At 42.9% G+C, this 24,661-nt stretch overlaps 1 protein-coding gene across 1 annotated transcript in view; it reads left to right on the top strand.

The window, feature by feature from the left end:
* The first annotated feature begins 5,448 nt into the window (after positions 1–5,448).
* The window catches only part of panx1a (pannexin 1a), a 133,107-nt gene continuing 113,894 nt past the window's right edge, over positions 5,449–24,661 (top strand). The window contains exons 1-2 of the mRNA XM_059646541.1: positions 5,449–5,693; positions 20,292–20,536. Coding sequence (XP_059502524.1) covers positions 5,542–5,693; positions 20,292–20,536 — 397 coding nt within the window. The 5' untranslated portion in view covers positions 5,449–5,541. The remainder of the gene's footprint in view (positions 5,694–20,291; positions 20,537–24,661) is intronic.

The raw sequence follows: 24,661 nt of genomic DNA, 5'->3' as shown, positions 1-24,661 counted from the left end.
AGCGAGGAAGGACCTAAAGAGAGAGTGAAGAAGAGCCAGGAGGGGACATGAGAAGTCTTTGGCAGGTAGGATCAAGGAAAATCCTAAAGCTTTCTATAGGTGTGTCAGGAACAAAAGAATGGCTACAGCAAGATTAGGGCCAGTCAAGGAGAGTAGTAGGAAGTTGTGTGTGGAGTCCCAAAAGATAGGAGAGGCGCTAAATGAATATTTTTCATCAGTATTCACACAGGAAAAAGATAATGTTGTCGAGGAGAATACTGAGATACCGGCGATTAGACTAGATGGGATTGAGGTTCACAAGGTGGAGGTGTTAGCAATTCTGGAAGGTGTGAAAAAAGATAAGACCCCTCGGCCGGATGGGTCGTATCCTAGGATTCTCTGGGAACCTAGGGAGGAGATTGCAGAGCCTTTGGCTTTGATCTTTACATCATCATTATGTTCAGAAATAGTGCCAGAAGACTGGAGGATAGCAAATGTTGTCCCCTTGTTCAAGAAGGGGAGGAGGGACAATCCTGGTAATTACAACCAGTGAGCCTTACTTTGGTTGTGGGTAAAGTGTTGGAAAGGATTATAAGAGACAGGATTTACAATCATCTAGAAAGGAATAATTTGATTAGGGATAGTCAACACGGTTTTGGGAAGGGTAGGTTGTGCGTCACAAACCTTATTGAGTTCTTTGAGAAGGTGACTGAACAGGTGGATGAGGGTAAAGCAGTTGATGTGGTGTATATGGATTTTACTAAAACGTTTGATAAAGTTCCGCACGATAGGCTATTGCATAAAATATGGAGTCATGGGATTGGCGGTGATTTAGCGGTTTGGATCAGAAATTGGCTAGTTGGAAGAAGACAGAGGGTGGTGGTTGATGGGAAATGTTCATCCTGGAGTTCAGTTACGAGTGGTATACCGCAAGGATCTGTTTTGGGGCTACTGCTGTTTGGCATTTTTATAAATGACCTGGATGAGGGCGTAGAAGGATGGGTTAGTAAATTTGCTGATGACACTAAAGTCAGTGGAGTTGTGGATAGACTTAGATTTTTTTAGATTTAGATTCCCTACAATGTGGAAACAGGCCCTTCGGCCCAACAAGTCCACACCATCCCTTGAAGCATCCCACTCAGACCCATCCCCCTATAACCCACACACACGGGCAATTTAGCATGGCCAATCCACCTAGCCTGCACATCTTTAGATTGTGGAAGGAAACTGGAGCACACGGAGAAAACACACGCAGGCACGGGGAGAATGGGCAAACTCCACACAGACAGTCGCCTGAGGCGGGAATTGAACCCGGGTCCCTGGTGCTGTGAGGCTGCACTGCTAACCACTGAGCCACCCTGCCACCCAAGTGTGGAAGGATGTTGCAGGTTACAGCGGGACATAAATAAGCTGCAGAGCTAGGCTGAGAGGCGGCAAATGGAGTTTAATGCAGAAAAGTGTGATGTGACTTACTCTGGAAGGAGTAACAGGAATACAGAGTACTGGGCTAATGGTAAGATTCTTCGTAGTGTGGATGTGCAGAGAGATCTCGGTGTCCATGTAGATAGATCCCTGAAAGTTGCCACCCAGTTTGATAGGGTTGTTAAGAAGGCGCACGGTGTGTTAGGTTTTATTGGTTGAGGGGTTGACTTTTGGAGCCATGAAGTCATGTTGCAGCTGTACAAAGCTCTGTTGCGGCCACACTTGGAGTATTGTGTACAGTTCTGGTCACCGCATTATAGGAAGAATGTGGAAGCATTGGAAAAGGTGCAGAGGACATTTACCAGGATGTTGCCTAGTATGGAGGGAAGGTCTTACGAGGAAAGGCTGAGGGACTTGAGGCTGTTTTCGTTAGAGAAAAGGAGGTTAAGAAGTGACCTAATAGAGACATACAAGATGATCAGAGGATTAGATAGGGTGGACAGTGAGAGCCTTTTTCCTCGGATGGAGATGGCTAGCACGAGGGGGCATAGCTTTAAATTGGGGGGTGATAGATATAGGAGAGATGTCAGAGGTAGGATCTTTACTCAGAGAGTAGAAAGGGTGGAGAAACTCAGCAGGTCTGCAGCATCTATGAAGAGAAAGCAGAATTCATGTTTAAGGTAGGGTCACGCCTTTTCTCCACAGGTGCTGCCAGACCTACTGAACTCTTGCAGCAATTTCTGTTTTTAATTTGAATATTCTCCTGTCTAGCTCCCCATCCTTCAGAATCTGTGACTATCAGCTCATCAGAAGCACTGTTGCCCATATTGAATGCCACACACCTATTACTGTTGTTATCTCTGACCTATACTGGCTCATTTTTATTATTAAACCCTCCATGGCCTCGCCCTTACTAATTCTATATTTTCCTGTAGCCATACTGTTCTCCCCAAAAAAACTCTGTTACCCTGCATGGCATCTTGTTGTAATGGGGAACTTTCCTGGTGACAGGACTGGAAGCGAGCAGGATTTGCACTCAGAAGCAGAAGAACTAGCCATATGTGGCCACCATGGCTGCTGGCCAATTTGCTTCAACACAGCCCAGGCTAATTGCATGGTATGGGTGGACAGAAGCCCCTGACCTCACAGTTACTTTGTGTAAGCTCCAGCGTTAAGGAGCACCTTGACAAGCATCAGACCCTGAAAAGCCTGCAGCAGCAACATTCCACCTTTCCGACAGGAGAGTTGTGAACTACTGCCACCCTCTCCCCACCTGCTGGATTTGAACCAGAGGACTACTCCATCCATCAGTCACATTTGACCGACCCAGCATCATCCTGAGAGGAGATTTGCAGCACACCTTAGGAAAGATCTATCAGCCTTGAAGAGAGTACAATGTAGGTTTACAAGAATGATGCCAGGACTTCAAGAATTAAGTTATGAGGTGAGATTATACAAATTAGGCCTGTTTCCTCTTAGAAATTGGAAGAATAAGGGATTTTGTGATTGAAGTCTTCAAGTTACATAAGGATGTTGTGAAACTTGAAAGGGTTCAGAAAAGATTTTCAAGGATGTTGCCAGGGTTAGATGGCTTACGCTACAGGGAGAGGCAGAATAGGCTGGGGCTATTTTCCCTGGAGTGTCGGAGGCTGAGGAGTTACCTTGTAGAGGTTTATAAAATCATGAAGGGTATGGATAGGGTAATAGACAAGTCTTTTCCCCAGGTTGGGGGAGTCCAAAACTAGAGGGCATAGGTCTAAGGTGAGAGGGGAAAATTTTAAATGGCCCTATTTTAAATGGTGGTGCGTATGGAATGAGCTGCCAGAGAAAATTGTGGTAGTTGGTACAATTACAATATTTTAAAGGCATCTGGATGGGTACATAAATAGGAAGGATTTAGATGGATATGGGCCAAATGCTGGCAAATGGGACTAGATTAATTTAGGATATCTGGTCAGAATGGATGAGTTGGACCAAAGGGTCTGTTTCCATGCTATACAGCTGGATTACTCTATATTGACAGAAAAAGACAGGGCGGGTCATGATAAAACATTTCCTCTGGTTGGGTATTCTAGACTGGGGGGCATAGTCTAAAAATTAGAGCCAAACCATCAGGAGAGATGTTGTGAAGCACTTCTACACAACGTGATGGTGTATGTTTGGAACTCTCTTCCATAAATGGCAGTGGATGCTGGATCAGTTGTTAGTTTGAACTCTGAAAGAGATACATTTTTATGAAGGAAAGATGTGATAGACATAGGCCAAATGCAGGTACATGTAGTTAGGCTGCAGATCTGCCATGATCTCACTGAATGGTGGAACAGGCTCGATGAGCTGAATGACCACACCTGCTGCTATGATCTTCAACTTTCTCTTGATCATGCTAGCCCTGCCTGGAAATCTTCCAGTCACCCACTAACAACCTTCAATTGTCGACTTAGATTTGCTGCTGCCACCATCAAGTTTCTGTTTTACGTTCAGGGAAAGCAGGTGCCACTGGCTTGGAGATGGTGGTAGTCCCAGGTATCTTTGGACCTCGTCCTTCTAGATAGTAGTGGTGGTGGTTTTTTTATTATATATATTCAATTGTGGAACAAGGGTGTGACTGGGGGGTCAGCAGTCTTTATTGTCCATTACTAGCTGCCCTTGAGAAGGTGGTGGAGAGCTGCCTTCTTGAACTGCTGCAGTCCATGTGCTATAGATTATAAAGCCCTTAGGGAGGGCCACACCGAGAAAGACCACGCTCTCCGCGACTCCCTAGTCTGCTTCACACTCCCCTCCAACCCCACCACACCCGGCACCTTCCCCTGCAACCGCAAGAAGTGCTACACTTGCCCCCACACCTCCTCCCTCACCCCTATCCCAGGCCCCAAGATGACTTTCCATATCAAACAGATGTTCACCTGCACATCTGCCAATGTTGTATATTGTATCCATTGCACCCAGTGTGGCTTCCTCTACAATGGTATCCCATCACAAAGTCACCCTTTATTTACGCATATAGACCAATTGACTCTGAGCCAGTTGTGAGAGTGAACAAAACCTCTGAATTCCTGTTTATATATCAGCCAGGGCTCCCTAACTGGACCAAATTATCAGCCCCAACCAGAGAAATCATACGCTATGAGGTGCACCAGGCTGACCTTGTTACAATTGCCACAAATGCAACTGCTTGTTATCATTTCTTTAATTTTAAAGCAACCAAAGACGTTTGTTAGTCCACTTCCCAGGCGGTTAAGCGGTAATTGTGTTTCTTTCGATTTGAAGTCACAAGGGCCAGACTGAGCAAGGACAGCACGTTTCTGTCGCTAAAAGGCATTCATAGCACGTAAAATGATTTTGCTTTCTTTCCACGGATGCTGCCAGACCTGACGAGATTTTCCAGCAGATTCTATATTTGTGTCACAGTTCTGTGCTTTTGCGGGTCAAGGCTACGTAACCTGTAACAGATTACACACACACACACGCACACACATTAACAGATTATAACGACTTTGGAGATAATTAACCGAATTTTTTTACAGCCATCTAAATTGATGTATTGGTATCTGCATCGCATTGAACCTCTTCTCCTGTCTTCGGGTTTTTCCCTGGTACCATCAGCTGGAGAGAACACAATCGTCGATTGGCCGTATGGTGTCAAAGATTGTATGAAGATGTTTGTATTTACATGTTGAACTTATGGTGCTATGACCCTCGCTTAAATTTTGCATTTTGTTTTCGTTCAGTGCTAGTGCATTTTGGAAGTGGGAAAAATCAACATTTCGAGCTTTAAATTTTTTTTCATCAATGTTAAAATACAAAATTCATAATGTCTCCGCGAAAATTATTTGCTTACGTTTTATCCAGAAATAAAAATAATCGCAGTAATGAATTACGTATCATAAACAAGATTGCCCTACAGGAAACTGTTTTTTCATTGAAATTAAATCACGGTTCAGCTAACACTGTTTCATACATTCCACTTTTCTGCTGAGCCTGTGATTGGCTTGGCACCTTCGAAAACTTGCAGTCAGTTAATTTTTGGTATTTCCAGTCAGCCACATGACGTGCTGACGTGAAAAATGGGGTCAGAACTTAATTTGAAGTCTGTTTAACCGACAAGCACAAGTTGCTCACAGAATGAAGTAACGTGACAAAATGAGTCCGGTTCATAGCCTCCTAATTCTCAGTCTTTCCGAGTTCGCAAACTCTATCACTCGAAATTATTATATCGCAGTCAAAGAAGAAACATGGGATTACGCACCCAGCGGCGCAAACGTCCTTACAAACCAGGATCTGGAACGGGATGAGTATGTAGAAATGGGAATTATTGGAAACATTGCCGTCAGCGGGTCGAAACTGTTCATTCTATTCATCAATGTTTGTGGTTTTAAGGCTTCAGGCTCGTAGCCTGTCACTGTGTGAACAGTAATGTGAAAATTACGAAGTGTGAAATTACCTTTCTTATTCAAAACGTAGACTTCCAGTCTCAAGATTTTCTTCTTTGTTTATGTGAATTCATTTTTTTGTTATTGGAATGTGGACATCTTTGGCAAGACCAGCATTTGCTACCCATTCTGATTATGAAGACCATGGTGAGCCACATTTTTGTGCACTATTTGATTTAGGTACAACCACATTACTGTTAGTGTGAGAGCTTCAAGATCTTGACCCAGTGATGATTAAGGAACAATGATGTTCTTCAAAATTTGGATAGTGTGTGATTTAGGAAGGGAATTTGGAGATAATGGTGTTCCCATTTGTCTGTTTCTTTTGTTCTTCTAGGTGTTAGAGCTTGCAGCTTTAAGAGTTCTCTAGGGCATTGTTGCAGTGCCTTTTGTACATGGTATACGCTGGTACCATTGTCTTTCAATGGTGATTGTTTGTTGATGTGGCAGTAGGCTGCTTTGTCCTGGGGTCAGGGAATGGCATCAAACTACTTGAGTGTTATCAGAGATTACGAGGTGTAGAGCTGAATGAACACAGCAGCATCATAGGAGCAGGAAAGCTGACATTTCGGGCCTAGACCCTTCTGATTCTCCAGCATCTGCAGTTCCTACTATCTATGAGTGTTATCAGAGCTGTGCCAATTCAGGCAACTGGGGCGGATTCCAGCATGTTCCGGATTTATGTCATGCAGTAGGTGGAAAACCTTTAAGGAGTCAGGATTTTACTTACTCAAGACACAATTTCTGAAAAAGGGTCCTGATCTGAAACACCAACTTTCCTGCTCCCTTGATGCTGCCTGGCCTGCTGGGTTCCTCCAGCTCCACACTGTGTTATTCCCAATCTCTGATCTGCTTTTGTAGACACAGTATTATTTTACCTAATCTAGTTAAGTTTCTGGTCAATGGTAAACTTTAGGATGTTGATGATGGGATGAAACATCAATGAACATCAGGTAGAGATGGTTAGATTCTGACTTGCTGATGAGACGGCCATTGTCCGGCACCTATGCAGTGCAAATGCTACTTAGTAGCCTACACCTGGTTCTGCATTCCTAGTCCAGTAGACATTACCACTGCATTGCTGCCAGTAACAATTGGCCTCCAACAACAACAACAACACATTTCACTTAGAAAATAGGAGCAGGAATATGCCACTCAACGTTTTAAGCCTGCTTTGCCATTCATTATGATCATGGCTGACCATCAAACTCTATAGCCTGAATATGATCTGTCCGGTGTAAAGTGTTTCCCTGATTCCTACTGACTTCAATTTAATAGGCTCCATAATTTTGTTTTTGTTCGTTATCCCACACTACTGCTATACAGGTGAAATGCTTATTTTCCCCCTCAGCACCTGTGTTGAATGTGTAAGTGCAGGGATTCAGTGAAGACATCATTTGTGCAAATAATTTTATTCAATATTTCCACCACCAGGAAAAGCACTCGTGACCAGGCAACCAGTAACAAGCAAGACCTGATAGAGGTAATACTTACGTGATAAAAGTGAACGGGGAAGGTAGGGATTAAATCAAAATAAAGTTGGGGGGGAAATAAAGCACTCCACCCCTTGCAGTGCCCACCTCTCCCTAAAGGCATCTAGAGCATTGGTGGACACTGCATGCTTCCTCTCCAAAGACACCTAGACTTGAGCGTAGCCGTAGAAGAGGGACTGATGGTTGGCTGAAGCTCCATAATTCTGTGCTGAGTTAAATGTTATCATGAGGCAAGGACACTCATTGTAATAATGATTTTATAAGGCCTAGAGCCAAGTGGTCCTGGCAAAACCTATGCTGAGAATTGATGAGCCAATTATTGATAAGTAACTTTCTTCACTTTGGTTGCAGGTTTACTGATGGCAGTTGGTTTTGTCCTCATCTTTGTGAACATGCCATTTTTGCACAATTTTCCACTTCTTTGAGTAGATAGAAACAGTGTAGTGTCGTGGAATAATATGGTTAAGAACATTTCTAGTTTTGGAGAACAAGTCTTCAGCACTATAGCCAGAGTTTTGTCATTTTTGTCACTTTATTGGATCCATTTCACTCTACCTTTTCTTGCTAAGGTGTGGAGGTATCAAGCTGGCAAAGGTGACACTGGGGAGGCCATGACGGATCATCTACCTGTCACCACTGACAAAAATGATTGCAAATTCTTCAGTCTTGCTTTTTTCACTGAGATGCTGAGCCCCTCTATTCAATTGATGTGAAGGTGGTGGTGTATGTTCATTTTAGCTGTCAAAATGCCCACCACCGGACATGATAGTAAGTAGCAGAACTGTAGAGCTTTGATTCAATTTATTGTGAGATCCCTTAGTTTTGTCTGAAGTACATAGTCCAGTGTTGTAACTTCATCTGGTTGACATCTCATTTTTGGGTATTCCTGTTGCTGCACATGTGATGCTCTGCTATTCTCTTCATTGAATCTGTGTTGATCCCATGGCTTGTTAGTAATGCTAGAATGAAGGATATTATAGACTGAGGTTAGAGATTGAAGTAAGATACAGTTTTGTTACTTCTGATGGATATAATGATGCTGAAGCATGGTGATAGTGTCACAGTTCACTGTAGAGGGTATCTTCAATGTGAAAATTGGAGTTAGATTCTACAAATGTGTTGTGGCGTTCACTCGTGTCAACAGTGTCTAGACAGCTGCATTTGTGTTAGATTGGCTTGTACAATGAAGTGAAATAAGTCACCCTGTCTCGTTGGTTCCATCCTCATTTGTCTCAGTCCCCGTCTGGCAAATAAATCGTTCAGCATTCTGCCAGCTTTCTTAGTAGTTTTGTGATCAAGCCACACCCTTAAATGGATATGTAAGTCCATTTGAGTAAATGTTGTCATTTTATTGCGTTCCCTAGTTTTCCCAAGTGGCACTCAGCATACAGAAGTACTGAGGAAAAAAATCCCAAAAGATCTGCAGATGCTGTAAATCAGGAACAAAAACAAAGTTGCTGAAAAAGCTCAGCAGGTCTGGCAGCATCTGTGAAGGTAAAAAACAGTTAATGTTTTGGGTCTGGGTGGATGCTTTGAAGGTTGGTGTGGACTTGTTGGGCTGAAGGGCCTGTTCCCACACTGAAGGGATTCGATGATGTAGAGTATAATTATTCCTATGGTTGACAGTGTGGGTATGAAGTTGCTTTTGTTGAAGCAACGCATCTAGAATTTTATGGAGCAATGCTGCTTTAGCATTTATTTATGCATTTTATATTTTTCTGAGTAGCGGATAGGAATTGCAGGTAAATTTCCCTGTACAAGAAATGTCAGTTCAGTTTCTGAAAACTGCACTGCAGCATGGAATTCTTTAGATTGCTGTTCAGCTATTGAACAATTTATTTGTTCAAATGTTTCCTAGCAACACTATTTGTATAAGCTAAAAAAAATCAGTCTTGCTCATTTTGAAATGACCAACTCTGCATTGGTAAGGAGTAATATTGTTCTTTTTGATGGTAAGTCTCACTTCCAACATATAACCTACAATGACAAGTTCTTGCATTGTATGTGAGGGAAATGTGTTTTTGTATCAATGACAGTGTCTTCTAGAAATCATTAAGTCAGTATTTGAAAAGTAAATACCTGCAGAAAGGTTGTTGATGTTCAATGGCTAACACAATTTGGATGAGTTATATTTGGAAACAAGCACGTAGCTTATTCAATGTATTACAAGGTAGATTGTGCCAGTGCTCAGTTAAAGGCAACCATATCCCATAAAACTTCATTCCAAGCCATATATTTTCTTGCAGCCAATTAAAGATCCGTTTTAGTGACCACCAAGCTGTAAGTACAGGGATTGGTAGAAATATGGGGTATTATGACTAATTAAGGAGGGGTAGAATGTTGCCCTGTTTTCCCACTCCTAGCTTGTCTGAACAGATTTTTGCTATTGGATTTCTTATTTAGAATATACTCGTCTGTGTACAGTATTGATTTAAAAACAAGCCAAACGCCGGGGCGGCACGGTGGCACAGTGGTTAGCACTGCTACCAGGGACCCGTGTTCAATTCCAGCCTCGGGCGACTGTCTGTGTGGAGTTTGTACGTTCTCCCCGTGTCTGCGTGGGTTTCCTCCGGGTGCTCCGGTTTCCTCCCACAGTCCAAAGATGTGCAGGTTAGGTGGATTGGCCATGCTAAATTGCCCATAGTGTTCAGGGAGGTGTAGTATAGGTGGGTTACAGAGTGATGGGTCTGGGTGGGATGCTCCAAGGTTCAGTGTGGACTTGTTGGGCCAAAGGGCCTGTTTCCACACTGTAGGGATTCTGGATTCTGAATTCTGAATTCAAACAGGTATTCATGAGTTAAATACACGTTGGTTCTATTGTTAAAACTGACTCAGGTTAAAGTATTAAAAAATGTACAACAGCTTCCTATTTCCTGCTAATATGCACAAGCTCTCATTTCCCAAGCTTGCAAAAAGAAACATAAATTTACAGAATATCAGATGTTAAACCTAGCCATGTGAGACATGGATAAAAGGTGAGACATGGATAAAAGGTGAAGTCAAAAAATAAAGATCCACTGCTTATGTCTAGATGCTTTGGTTCTTCTTGAGATAGTTACTTTGCAATAGTGGTTTGTAAACCTGTTCTCCTGGAATCAGAGTTGCAAATCACAGTAATGCACCCTTTGGTCCAACCAATCCATGCTGATCATAATCCCAGGCTAAATTAGTCTCATCTGCCTGCATTTGGTCCATATTTATCCAAATGTCTTTTCAATATTGTAACTGTACCTGCATCCACCAGCTCCTCTGGAAGTTCATTCCACACACGAACTACTCTCTGTGTAAAAGAAAATTGCTCCTCATGACTTTTTAAAATCTTTCTCCTCTCAGCTCAAAATATGTCCCCTAGTCTTGAAATCCGCCACCCTAGGGAAAATATACCTACCAGGCAGAGGGTTGGCCCACTCAAGGACAGGGAAGGGAATTTATGTGTGGAGCTGGAGGAAATGGATGAGGTATTAAATGAGTACTTTGCATCAGTATTCAGCATAGGGAAGGACATGGTGGATGATGAGTCTGGGGAAGGTCATGTTGAGATCAAAAGGGAGGAGGAATTGGGGGTCTTGAGAAACATTAACGTAGATGAGCCCCTAGGGAAAGGGAGGAAATTGCTTGGGCCTTGAGGGAAATCTTTGTCTCCTCACTGGCTACAGGGGAGGTCCCAGAGAACTGGAGAATATCCAGTGTAGCTCCTTTGTTTAAGAAAGGTGGCAAGGAAGGTGGAAAGGTGGAAAGCATGGACAGCTAATTACAGGCCAGTGAGCCTTAGGTCAGTGGTTGGGAAATTATTGGAGAGGATTCTTTGAGACAGGATTTACTCCCACCTGGAAATCAATGGGCATATTAGTGAGAGGCAGCTTAGTTTTTGTGAAGGGGAAGTCATGTCTCACTAGCTTGCTTGAGATTTTTGAGGAAGTGATGAAGATGATCGATGAGGATAGGGCAGTAGATGTTGTCTGCATGGACTTCAGTAAGGCCTTTGACAAGGTCCCTCATAGCAGGCTGGTATAGAAGGTAAAAGAACATATGGTCAAAGATGAGCTTATAAGATGGATGAAAGACTGGCTCAGTCATAGAAGACAGAGGGTAGCAGTGGAAGGGTGCATTTCTGAATAGAGCGCTGTGACTAGTGGCGTTCCTCAAGGATCAGTGTTAGGACCTTTGTAATATATACAAGTGATTTGGAGGAGAATGTAACTGGCCTGATTAGTAAATTTGCCGATGAGACAAAGGTTGGTGAAATTGCGGATAGCGTTAAGGACCGCCGAAGGATACAGCAGGATATAGATTGGTTGGTGACTTGGGCAGAGAGATGGCAGATGGAGTTTAATCTGGAAAACATGTGAGGTAATGCGTTTTGAAAGGTCTAATCCAATGGAAAATATACAGTAAATGGCAGAACTCTTAACAGTACTAATAGGCAGAGGGATCTGGGTGCACAGGTACATAGATCACTGTCAATACAGGTGGAAAAGGTAGTCAACAAGGCATACAGCATGCTTGCCTTCATCAACTGGACCACTGAGTTTAAACATCAACAGATAACGTTGCGGCTTTATAGAACCTTAGTTAGGCCACATTTGGAATATTGTGTTCAATTCTGGTTGCCGCACTACCAGAAGGTTTGGAGAGGGTACAGAAAAGATTTACCAGGATGTTCCCTGGTGTCGAGGGCATTCTCCATGAGAAGAGGTTAGAGAAACATGGGTTGTTCTCACTGGAATGATGGATGTGAGGGAGGACCTGATAGAGGTCTACAATATTTTGAAGGGCATGGACAGACTGAACAGTATGAAGCTTTTCCTAGGGTGGAAGAGTCAGTTACTGGAGGCTGTGGGTTTAAGGTGCAAGGGGCAAGGTTTAAAGGTGATGTACAAGGCAATTATTTTACACAGAGCGTGTTGGGTGCCTGGAACCTGCTGCTGGGGGAGGTAGTGGAAGCAGATACTATAGTGACTTTTAAAGGGCATCTTGACATATATATGAATAGGATGCGTAAGAGGGACTTGGTCCCCGGAAGGGTAGGGGGTTTCAGTTGTTGACAGGCAGCATGTCAGTGCAGGCTTGAAGGGCTGAAGGGCCTGCTCCAGTACTGTAATTTTCTTTGTTCTTTGCTCTGTGTTATTCACCTTATTTAGACCCCTCATGATTTTATAAACCTTAACCTCCTACGCTCCAGTTAAAATTGTTCTAGCCTACGCTGGTTGAAATTTTCCTTTAACATTCTCTATATGCAAAGAGTTTTTTCTGGCTGATTTTCAACTCACAGCCAGGGCTCACAGCTTTCATAGAGGTCTCAAAAAAAGTAGGGGAAGAGAGCTCAAGCAGTCATCCCTGCTGCTCTTTATGAATGTCTGCAGTTTAAATATAGCGTTCACATGTCTATTTTATATAGACATTAATGTACTGTATTTGCAACAGAGAAAGAAATGTATATCTAGAAATCAGTGAAATTGACCAAAAAATATTTGAACAAATTAGCAATGAGAGGAGAAGATATTAGCAGGCTTGAAATTACATAAATCCCAGGGCCAGGTGTGATTTTTCAAAACTGCTGTGGGAAGCAAGGGAAAAGATTAGAGGCGTTCTGACATTAATTTTTAAATCCTATCTGGCCACAGGAGGGGATCCAGAAGACTGATATGATTGTTCAAGAAGGATGGTAAGGATAGACTGGGAAACAACAGACATCTATGGTAGGGAAACGATTGTAAATGTTTCTAAGGGACAGAATTAATCCCCACTTGAAGAGGCAAGGATTAATGACGGATAGTCAACATAGCTTTGTAACAAATTTGATGAATGTTTAATGACCAGCACAGATACGATGGGCCTCTTTCTGTGTTGTAAAAAAATTCTATTATTCTGAGCTGGGTCATCTGATTTTCTTCATCTTGACTAACAAGAAGTCCAAAGCCGTAACGTATGCATTTCAGAAGGAACACGGCTGGCTCATTACATAGAACATAGAACATTACAGCACAGTACAGGCCCTTCGGCCCTCGATGTTGTGCCGACCTGTCATACCGATCTCAAGCCCATCTAACCTACACTATTCCATGTACATCCATATGCTTGTCCAATGACAACTTAAATGTACCTAAAGTTGGCGAATCTACGACCGTTGCAGGCAAAGCGTTCCGTTCCCTTACTACTCTCTGAGTAAAGAAACTCCTTCTGACATCTGTCCTATATCTTTCACCCCTCAATTTAAAGCTATGCCCCCTCGTGCTCGCCATCACCATCCTAGGAAAAAGGCTCTCCCTATCCAACCTTTCTAACCCTCTGATTATTTTATATGTTTCAAATAAGTCACCTCTCAACCTTCTTCTCTCTAACGAAAACAGCCTCAAGTCCCTCAGCCTTTCCTCGTAAGACCTTCCCTCCATACCAGGCAACATCCTAGTAAATCTCCTCTGCATCCTTTCCAAAGCTTCCACATCATTCTTATAATGCAGTGACCAGAACTGTACACAGTACTCCAAGTGCAGCTGCACCAGAGTTTTGTACAGCTTCACCATAACCTCTTGGTTCCGGAACTCAATTCCTCTATTAATAAAAGCTAAAACACTGTATGCCTTCTTAATAGCCCTGTCAACCTGGGTGGCAACTTTCAAGGATCTGTGTACATGGACACCGAGATCTCTTTGCTCATCTACACTGCTAAGAATCTTACCATGAGCCCTGTACTTTGCCTTCCGGTTACTCCTATCAAAGTGCATCACCTCACACTTGTCTGCATTAAACTCCATTTGCCACCTCTCAGCCCAGCTCTGCAGCTTATCTATGTCTCTCTGCAACCTACAGCATCCTTCGTCACTATCCACAACTCCACCGACCTTAGTGTCATCTGCAAATTTACTAACCCATCCTTCTACGCCCTCATCCAGGTCATTTATAAAAATAACAAACAGCAGTGGACCCAACACCGACCCTTGTGGTACACCACTAGTAACTGCTGGCTTATCTTTCAACATTATCCATTTAGCATAATTTTTAATTAATTTTACTTTCCCAGTAATTTTCAATATTCCATCCTGCATCTTGATGATATAGAATAGAGTTATTCATCTCCATGTCTGCCATTATCTTGGTTGCAGGTCTGTGAACAAGGATGGAAGGTGACTTTGCAGGTGCGAATTAGCAGCTACTTCAATTCAGTGCCCTTTGTTTAGCAAAAATACATGACTGCCTGATGAAATTACAAGTTAGGACTTAATAAGTATGTTTTTGTGACAGGTGTAAAAGATATCATTACGTAATAGCATTTGGAACACTAGAAGTATTGTCACATGAATGTTCTAGTTGCATGGTGAGTTTGAATTTAAGTTCTCTTTAAAGTAACCACATTGTCTCAAGAACTTCAAAAATTGGCATAAACTGAAATGAGAATACAATCCCAAATTTTAACTGAAGTTATTATGATGTTATGATCTGGAATGCACTTCCTGGAAGAGGCCTGTGAAGTTATATTAATGCATTTAGGTTGCCATCCCACTTATCTCAAATACAGAATAAAGGGGAGGCAATCGTGCAATGGTATTATCACTAGACTATTAATCCAGCAACTCAGCTAATATACTGAGGATTTGGGTTTGAATCCCACCACAACACATGGTAGAATTTGAATTCAATAAAAGAAATCTGGAATTATAAATCTACCGATGACCATGAAATCGTTGCTGGTTGTTGGAAAGACCCATCCGTCCTTAAAGGGAGGAAGTCTGCCATTGTCACCTGTTCTGGCCTACATGTGACTCTGGAGCCTCAATAATATGGTTGACTCTCAACTGTCCCCTGAAATGGCCCAGCAAGTCATTCAGTAGTATTAATTACAACAAAGTCTCAACAAAGAAATTAAACTGAATGGACCACCTAGCATTAACATAGGCATGAGAAGAGACAATGCAGAAGCAGTCCTGTCTATGCTGCAGAGTCCTCCTTACTTACATCTGGGGGCTAGTGTCAAGATTGGAAGAGCTGTCTCACAGACTTGTCAAGCAACAGCCTGACATAGTCATCTGCATGGAATCATACCTTACAGACAATGTTCCAGACATAGTCTTGGAGTCCTCAACTTTGGCTGCACCCCCTTGAGATCTCATGACTTTAGACTAAACATGGGCAAAGAACTGGTTCTGAGGAAGGGTTAACTCTTTTTTTCTCCTCCTCAGATGTTGCTAGACCTGCTGAGCTTTTCCAGCAACTTTGTTTTTGTACTTTATTTACCTAGTTGTCTGTTTGATTTTACCTCATTATTTCAATGTTGACAAAAAAGGATTGCTCTCATTAACCAACAACCAGTTTTTGTCCTGTTCCAATGTCATCAATTGAATATGATAGTCTGGATGGGTGCAGTTCCAATGTCACTCATGATACTGAATATCAGTGACAGTGACAGCAGTGTGCACCAAATTACAAGATGATCCACAGCAACCAAGCTTCCTTCAATAGCATCTTCAAAACCCATAACTGGTACCACTCAGAAGGGCAAAGGCAGAAGATACATTTCTGTGCCACTATCTGCAAGCTCCCTGTCAAGGGGCGGCACGGTGGCTCAGTGGTTAGCACTGTAGCCTCACAGCACCAGGGTTCGATTCCAGCTTCGGGCAACTGTCTGTGTTGAGTTTGCATATTCTCCCCGTGTCCGCGTGGGTTTCCTTCGGGTGCTCTGGTTTCCTCCCACAGTCCAAAGATGTGCAGGCTAGGTGGATTGGCCATGCTAAATTGACCATAGTGTTCAGGGGGTGTGTGGGTTATAGGGGGATGGGTTGAGGTGGGATGCTTCAAGGGGCGGTGTGGACTTGTTGGGCCAAAGGGCCTGTTTTCACACTGTAGGGAAGCTAATCTAAAAGTCACGCAACATCTTGACTCAGAATTATATTGTCATTGTTTCACTTTGGCTGGGTCAAAATCCTGGAACCCCCTTCTTAATTATTCATGGGGCACCCACTGCATGGATTGCAGTGATTCAAGACAATGGCTCACCACCACCTACTCGGGGGCAATTAGGGATTGATAATGCAGGCCTAGCCACGAGTGCCAAAGCCCCTGAAAAGATGAAAGGAAGTGATTCCATATTAATTCAGAATGTACGCAGAGAGGCTTCCTGTAAGAACGCTGAGAAGAGCATGAATTATTTTCTTAACGTCCATGGATGTATACATATTTATATTCAAAACATTAATGAGCAAAAACTAATTGGACAGCCTGCCTTTAGTAATTGCATCAGAGATTATTTGAAGTCAAAATTGTGGGGAAGATTTTCAAAACAAATATATGTTGGTTCTTGAATATTTGTTTGATAACATGTAACACCTGTGTTTTTTCAATCCCAAGAATGAAATGCTGAAAATTACTTCATTACTTAAAAATGTTGTTATACTTTAAATGAAAAATCTAAGCACCCACTTGTGAGTCATGCTGTAGTGTCATAAAATCTTTGTGTCACAATCACAGCCATGATATTAAAAATTTAAGTGGACCACAGTACAGCCTATTTTATGTGTCAAATTATACTCAAAATTGTTCACATCATCTCCATTATTAGCCCACAAAATAAACCGATCCACCATCGAAATTGGGGCAGATTTCCAGTTTGTCACTTACATGTGATCCTGATAGTTATAAAAACAGTTTTTTTTTCATTTCCTCATTTGAAACTAATTGTAATTAAGCAGATTCCAAATCCTTGCTCAATATCAAATGGTTCAGCAAGCATTGAAGCAAATCTTTGACAATGGTGGTATTGTTTTCAGGATCCAATTGTCTGGATGCTGGCCAAAAATGATTCTTTGCTTGACAGAATCACCTCCCCTTCCCTCTTCTCTATCTTATGGATAACCACTCTCGCCATTTTGTCATTTGAATGATTTTTGTTGGACCTTCATTTTCAAACATAATGGAACACACTTAGGAAATCATTTAAGTGCTTAGCAATTTCTGAGTCAGCCTAATGTTCCATTGACACGTTAGAAATTGCTTGGTTTTCACATAATCTGCTAAACAGAGGAATGCCATTAGTTAAAGGATAATGAAATTTCTTCCACAGAAGTTAGTAACAGATAATTAAACTTCAAATATTCCAGTCTAATGTAGCTACATTTAAGAATATTAAACAAAGTGTCTGCTTTGAAAGGCATAAGAATTAATATGACTTTAAAAGGGAAAACTTCAAAAAACTGACTATCAAAATTAGTTGGTAAATATTAAGCAGTTGAAAATAAATAGAACACACTTAAAGTAACAAAAGTGTACATTACTTATAAGGTAATCTGAATAGACATTTTGTAAGAAATGTGAGTAGATTAATGAAAACACACAAAATGCTTTGAATGCAAATCATGGAAGAAACTCTGATGATAATTGGGGTTAGGTGGGAGTTTGGAGGGTATATCATAATCCAAAGTGACAGGCGACATGAGATTTTGAGTGGAATGTGCCCAGGAGATCATTTTTAATTATTTTAACCATGTTCCTCAAAGGTTCTCCCAACATCAGTTTGCTGAACTTGTTTTATGGATCAAACTTTCGCTGTTATCCTAGTAAACTACTTTTAGCTCCCCATCTCTTAATCATTCAATTTCAAAGTTTACATTTTTATACTCAGATTTATCATGGTCTCCCTTTACTATCATGTTGCCTGTAATACGTATTTGTACGTTGCTGATTTAATGTGAGTTTTTCTTCTTTCCTTCAACTAGATGAGATTCAGACAGCTTGGCAAGCTCAGGTGCTGCCAGGTAAAGTCAGAATCCAAGTTTAAAGATTCAGTCAATTGTCTCTTTATATATGGTAATTGCAGAATTTCTGTCTCATGAAAAATTTCCCATGTGAGTTAAAGTAATGCTCGGTTCACTGTAGAAGTCTGTAGATTCATGTGGCCAGCATTTTGCTGGTACAGTATTCATTCATCCGGGAAGCTTTAAATTAAGTCATTTTTATTCAACTACCCTAACCACGAACTTGTTAGAAACTGAAAGAACAAAATTAAAGGGGCAGATGAAGTGGACATTTTGACTTACCACCTACTTACTGCAAGAATCATAGCAATATGTAAGTCAAAGGGTCAAAGGCACCCACTGATCTCCTTCCTTAAAATGAAGAATTACTCCTGTTATGCTGTTGCTAAATATGATTGGTTCAACCAGTTTCAAAGGGTGCAGATCCATCATTGAAGTACAGCTCAAGATCCACAACACTGGAATGGAAGAAGATCATACTTGATTTTGAGGGACTGCTTAAGCAAAATGAAGATAATTGTGACGATGTGGCCCAGCTGACTTACTGGTACTATGGTGGGTCCTAATTGTGAAGAGATAGGGAGAAGGAAACGTGCAGACTGCCTAACAGATGCCAGCTAGCTTCTTTCAGAATGCCACTGCCACTTTCTTAGATGCTGGATGTCATCATTTATATGATCTGTGGGAGAACAGATTTCAGTAAACTAAGTTAACTTCTTGCAAGCTTATCCACTTAATTCACCTTATTTCCAACATTCTAAAATCTACATGGCAGATATTTGGAGATAGCAAGAACTGTAGATGCTGCAAGTTACAGTTGATACAGTGTGGAGTTGGAGGAATACAGCAGATGAGGCAACATCAGAGGAGCAGAAAAGTTGATGTTTTGGATCAGGATCCTTCATCATGACTTGTCCTGAGTCCTGATGAAGGATCCTGACCCAAAACATCGACTTTGCTGCTCCTCTGATGGCACCTGACCTGCTATGCTTCTCCAATTCAACACCACCAGATATTTGAGCTTCCACTAAGGTTATAAAATAAATTAGCATGGACTGCCTGGCTGTGAAGGCCCAGTTACAATGTCCTGGGAGGTTACCATATTCTGCAAGTTAGACTAGAGTGGTAATTTTTTAAAGATGATTCCACAGGGACTGGGTGCAGACTCCTTCACACTTTTAGCCAAGGTGGTAAACTTGCTTGCCATGTCTTCCAATATTTCTCTCAGCTGTCCATGTGAAACTGCAATTTTCCTCTCATGATTCGGTGTACAAAGACCTGGAGCAAAAATAGAAAGAAGATGTAGGATTTCACAGAAAAGTTCAACCATGAGCTGAAAAATGCAAGCTGAAGTCAGTTAGCTTGTTGTAGATGAGCCAGTGAAGGAATATAAGTAACTTTCAGACGTGCTGTTTGGTTTCTGCTGAGATATTGATCTGCTTGCTCTGTCTGCAATGACAGTGCCATTGAGTACTGTATCCTGTTCTGTTGTCTGCTGTTACATGCTGCATCCTGCAAGGAAAATGTGTGAAAGAATATGTGTTGGAATGCTGAATGGAGATTATGTGCGGTGTGAATGAGTATGAAATGTATAGCAAAAACATGATTGAATAAAGTAAGGAGGTGTTCAATATAAAGGAAAATGTGTGTGACAGTATTATTGTAAGGAATGGTGTATTTGAGAAGGCAAAGTGTTTTATTGTGCCCCTATGATTGTATGGTGTAAAAAGTTTTGAAGGGAATTATTAAGAGGTTGTACAAGGGGATGAGTGCCGTATTGTCAACTGGTAGTATGACAGGTGGGGACAATGGGGTGTAGTCATCCTTGCTGCTCTTGAATGGCCAGTAAACTTCATTTCTTTATTGAAAACTGCCACTGCTAAATTATATTCGGGTCAGGCTGTTTGTGGCTTTGTGCTGATAATTGGGGCTGTAGTCAAAATTTTGCTCAAACTACAAAACAAACATATCCTCTGAACATTAACTTCAATTTAAAGCCAACAGGTAAGAGTAAATTTCAAAAACTACCACATAATGCTAGATATAAGCACAATGTTCAGATTTGAGATTGCATCATAACGCTTTCTTTCCTCTAGTCTTATAGGACAGAGTAATAATTGAATGCTCAGCACCCAATAAGGGGAAAAAGTTTTGACTCTTCCTTTTATAAAGAATGCTTTATTCAAAAATGATATGCCAAATATATGTTTGTTTATTCATAGGAATGCAGCAGTATTTCTTACAGGGAGCAAAAACAGGATTGGAAGTTTGTACAAAAAGGCCATCTATAAACAGTTTACCGATGGAACTTACTCAAATGAGGTTCCCAAACCTGACTGGCTTGGATTTCTTGGCCCACATATAAGGGCAGAGGTGGAAGATTTGATTGTTATTCACTTCAAAAACTTTGCATCACGTCCCTATTCTCTGCATCCTCATGGAGTCTTCTACAAGAAAGATTCGGAAGGTAATCTTACTGAGTAAAATAAAGACTTTCATTTACAAAAGTGCTTTATAGTTATTTAAGCACTTCTGAAATGTAAGAAATGAGACAATTTGTGCACATCAAACTCCCCAATAGCAAGGTAATAATGACCAGATCATAGTTTTAGTAATGTTGGTTGAGAGATAAATGCTAGCCAACATACCAAGGAGAATTATTCTTCAAATAGTGACATGGGACCTTTTACATCCAATTGAAAGTGCAATTGGAGCGTCATTCCTCCTGGAAGATGCCATCTTTAAACATAACAGTACACTGTCAATATTCACTTTCAATCAGTGTTACATGCTTAAATATCTGGAGAGAAACTTAAGCTAATAACCACCTGACAAAGCTGTAGATATTACCACTGGGCCTTGGCTAACACTCAAAAACGAAATGTCTGCAGCCTTATGCTGGAGCTGCAGGACGCATGAACTTCCTAACCGACATAATGGTGCTAGTAGCAGCAAATTCATTTTGGATTCTGAGGTCACTTTGAGTTAAGTTAAAAATAAATAATAAAAAAGTGTAGTTTATTCAACAAAATTGCTCTGAACATTCCATTGGTAGCAATAATAACTACTTTGCATCAGAGACACTGGGCTATGACATTTTCCTTACATATCCTTATATCTGTATACTTGTGTGAGCCCGTGAAAGAAGCCGTGCATGCCCATAGTTCATGAGATTCTGGAAAATATTCCACTTGGTGGGTATGACTTGGTAACTATTCCTAAGAAGTAGACACAAACTGAGCCGCAAACTAAATACAGCTGGTTGTATGGTCAACTGGAAAAATTGTTGGGGGAAGGAATAACCTTCATGATTGAAGTGATTTCATCCTTCTTGATAAGAGAGGTATGACATGATGTATGCAGGCAGCGAAGAATTTATGTGTTAAAGTTTGATGAGGTTTGCTAACAGACATGTAAATTACCTCCCATCTAGTAGAGTTGAGATGAACAGCATGTGAATTCCATGTTGTTTGCCAATTCAATGATTATGCCATGCAACAAAACACACTGAAGACTGTCTGTAGGGATAGATAATGGGAACTGCAGATGCTGGAGAATCCAAGACAACAAAATGTGAGGCTGGATGAACACAGCAGGCCAAGCAGCATCTCAGGAGCACAAAAGCTGACGTTTCGGGCCTAGACCCTTCATCAGAGAGGGGGATGGGGTGAGGGTTCTGGAATAAATAGGGAGAGAGGGGGAGGCGGACCGAAGATGGAGAGAAAAGAAGATAGGTGGAGAGAGTATAGGTGGGGAGGTAGGGAGGGGATAGGTCAGTCCAGGGAAGACGGACAGTTCAAGGAGGTGGGATGAGGTTAGTAAGTAGATGGGGGTGCGGCTTGGGGTGGGAGGAAGGGATGGGTGAGAGGAAGAACAGGTTAGGGAGGCGGAGACAGGTTGGACTGGTTTTGGGATGCAGTGGGTGGAGGGGAAGAGCTGGGCTGGTTGTGTGGTGCAGTGGGGGGACGGGACGCACTGGTCTGGTTTAGGGATGCAGTTGGGGAAGGGGAGATTTTGAAACTGGTGAAGTCCACATTGATACCATTAGGCTGCAGGGTTCCCAGGCGGAATATGAGTTGCTGTTCCTGCAACCTTCGGGTGGCATCATTGTGGCACTGCAGGAGGCCCATGATGGACATGTCATCTAAAGAATGGGAGGGGGAGTGGAAATGGTTTGCGACTGGGAGGTGCAGTAGTTTGTTGTGAACTGAGCGGAGGTGTTCTGCAAAGCGGTCTCCAAGCCTCCGCTTGGTTTCCCCAATGTAGAGGAAGCCACACCGGGTACAGTGGATGCAGTATACCACATTGGCAGATGTGCAGGTGAACCTCTGCTTAATGTGGAATATCATCTTGGGTCCTGGGATAGGGGTGAGGGGGGAGGTGTGGGGGCAAGTGTAGCATTTCCTGCGGTTGCAGGGGAAGGTGCCGGGTGTGGTGGGGTTGGAGGGCAGTGTGGAGCGAAGAAGGGAGTCACGGAGAGAGTGGTCTCCCTTGTCCTCTCCACACTGCCCTCCAACCCCCCTACAGCTACCTAGAATTCACCTCCTCCCACCCACCCTCCTGCAAAAATTCCATCCCCTATTCCCAATTCCTCTGCCTCCGCCTCATCTGCTCCCACGACAAGACATTCCACTCCCGCACATCCCAGATGTCCAAGTTCTTCAAGGACCGCAACTTTCCCCCCACAGTGATCGAGAACGCCCTCGACCGCGTCTCCCATATTTCCCGCAACACGTCCCTCACACGTCCCTCACACCCTGCCCCCGCCACAACCGCCCAAAGAGGATCCCCCTCGTTCTCACACACCACCCCACCAACCTCCGGAAACAACGCATCATCCTCCGACACTTCCGCCATCTACAATCCGACCCCACCACCCAAGACATTTTTCCATCCCCGCCCCTGTCGGCTGTCCGGAGAGACCACTCTCTCCGTGACTCCCTTCTTCGCTCCACACTGCCCTCCAACCCCACCACACCCGGCTCCTTCCCCTGCAACCGCAGGAAATGCTACACTTGCCCCCACACCTCCCCCCTCACCACTATCCCAGGACCCAAGATGACTTTCCACATTAAGCAGAGGTTCACCTGCACATCTGCCAATGTGGTATACTGCATCCACTGTACCCGGTGTGGCTTCCTCTACATTGGGGAAACCAAGCGGAGGATGGGAGACCGTTTTGCAGAACACCTCCACTCAGTTCGCAACAAACTACTGCACCTCCCAGTCGCAAACCATTTCCACTCCCCCTCCCATTCTTTAGATGACATGTCCATCATGGGCCTCCTGCAGTGCCACAATGATGCCACCCGAAGGTTGCAGGAACAGCAACTCATATTCCGCCTGGGAACCCTGCAGCCTAATGGTATCAATGTGGACTTCACCAGTTTCAAAATCTCCCCTTCCCCAACTGCATCCCTAAACCAGCCCAGTTCGTCCCGTCCCCCCACTGCACCACACAACCAGCCCAGCTCTTCCCCTCCACCCACTGCATCCCAAAACCAGTCCAACCTGTCTCCGCCTCCCTAACCTGTTCTTCCTCTCACCCATCCCTTCCTCCCACCCCAAGCCGCACCCCCATCTACCTACTAACCTCATCCCACCTCCTTGACCTGTCCGTTTTCCCTGGACTGACCTATCCCCTCCCTACCTCCCCACCTATACTCTCTCCACCTATCTTCTTTTCTCTCCATCTTCGGTCCGCCTCCCCCTCTCTCCCTATTTATTCCAGAACCCTCACCCCATCCCCCTCTCTGATGAAGGGTCTAGGCCCGAAACGTCAGCTTTTGTGCTCCTGAGATGCTGCTTGGCCTGCTGTGTTCATCCAGCCTCACATTTTACTGTCTGTAGGGACCAGCTACCCCGCATGTCTTTTAGGTATCCTTCCCCTCTTAGAGGAGAAGTATACTCAAACCATTGTAGCTGGTTGAAATGTGTCAGAAAGTATTTGCTGTAATGATGGGTAGCAGCCTATAAACAGAGTATCCAATTTGTCTGGTGTAACAAGCAGGCCTTGTCCAGGAGATTGAGGATCCAGTAAGCTGCAAAGGTGTACTATGAAAGCCAATGGGAGCAGGTGAAATTAATTCCCGGAATATACCATTAAGAACCACAAAATGTCCAGTGGTCTCATTTGAGTGATCAAAGTTAGTAACTGCATCTTCAAATGACATGTCCATCTCATGCTTCTCAATATGCTACAACCTTATCACTTGCCCAACATTATTTAGGACTCATACCTAAAGCCCAGAAACTCCCCTTCATCCTTCAAGCTTTCCAATGCTGCTTCAGTCGCACCTCTTACAGCTTCTGTATACTCCAACTATTCAACTGTTGCAGACACATTTCATGAACATCTACACTTACTGACACTCTCTTCTCTCTTAAAGGTCAGGAGGCACATTATAGGTTGGAGCAACAGAGAACTGGTGAGGGGTATACATGTTTATGTTCTCTGAATCCTTCCTAGGAAGTAGTGTTCTGCAGTCATGTTAGCAGCATTCTGAGCTTGCATGACACCAGTCTGAACTTGCATGGCAACAAACATGGATCTCATGATCACAGTCTGAGTTTTCCATTGCAGCACCGACAC

This window comes from Stegostoma tigrinum, chromosome 6 (assembly GCF_030684315.1).
Source record: "Stegostoma tigrinum isolate sSteTig4 chromosome 6, sSteTig4.hap1, whole genome shotgun sequence".
Classification (NCBI taxonomy): Eukaryota; Metazoa; Chordata; class Chondrichthyes; order Orectolobiformes; family Stegostomatidae; genus Stegostoma; species Stegostoma tigrinum.
Note: the sequence above shows the minus strand (reverse complement) of the source record. Positions and strands in the feature narration are given on the sequence as shown.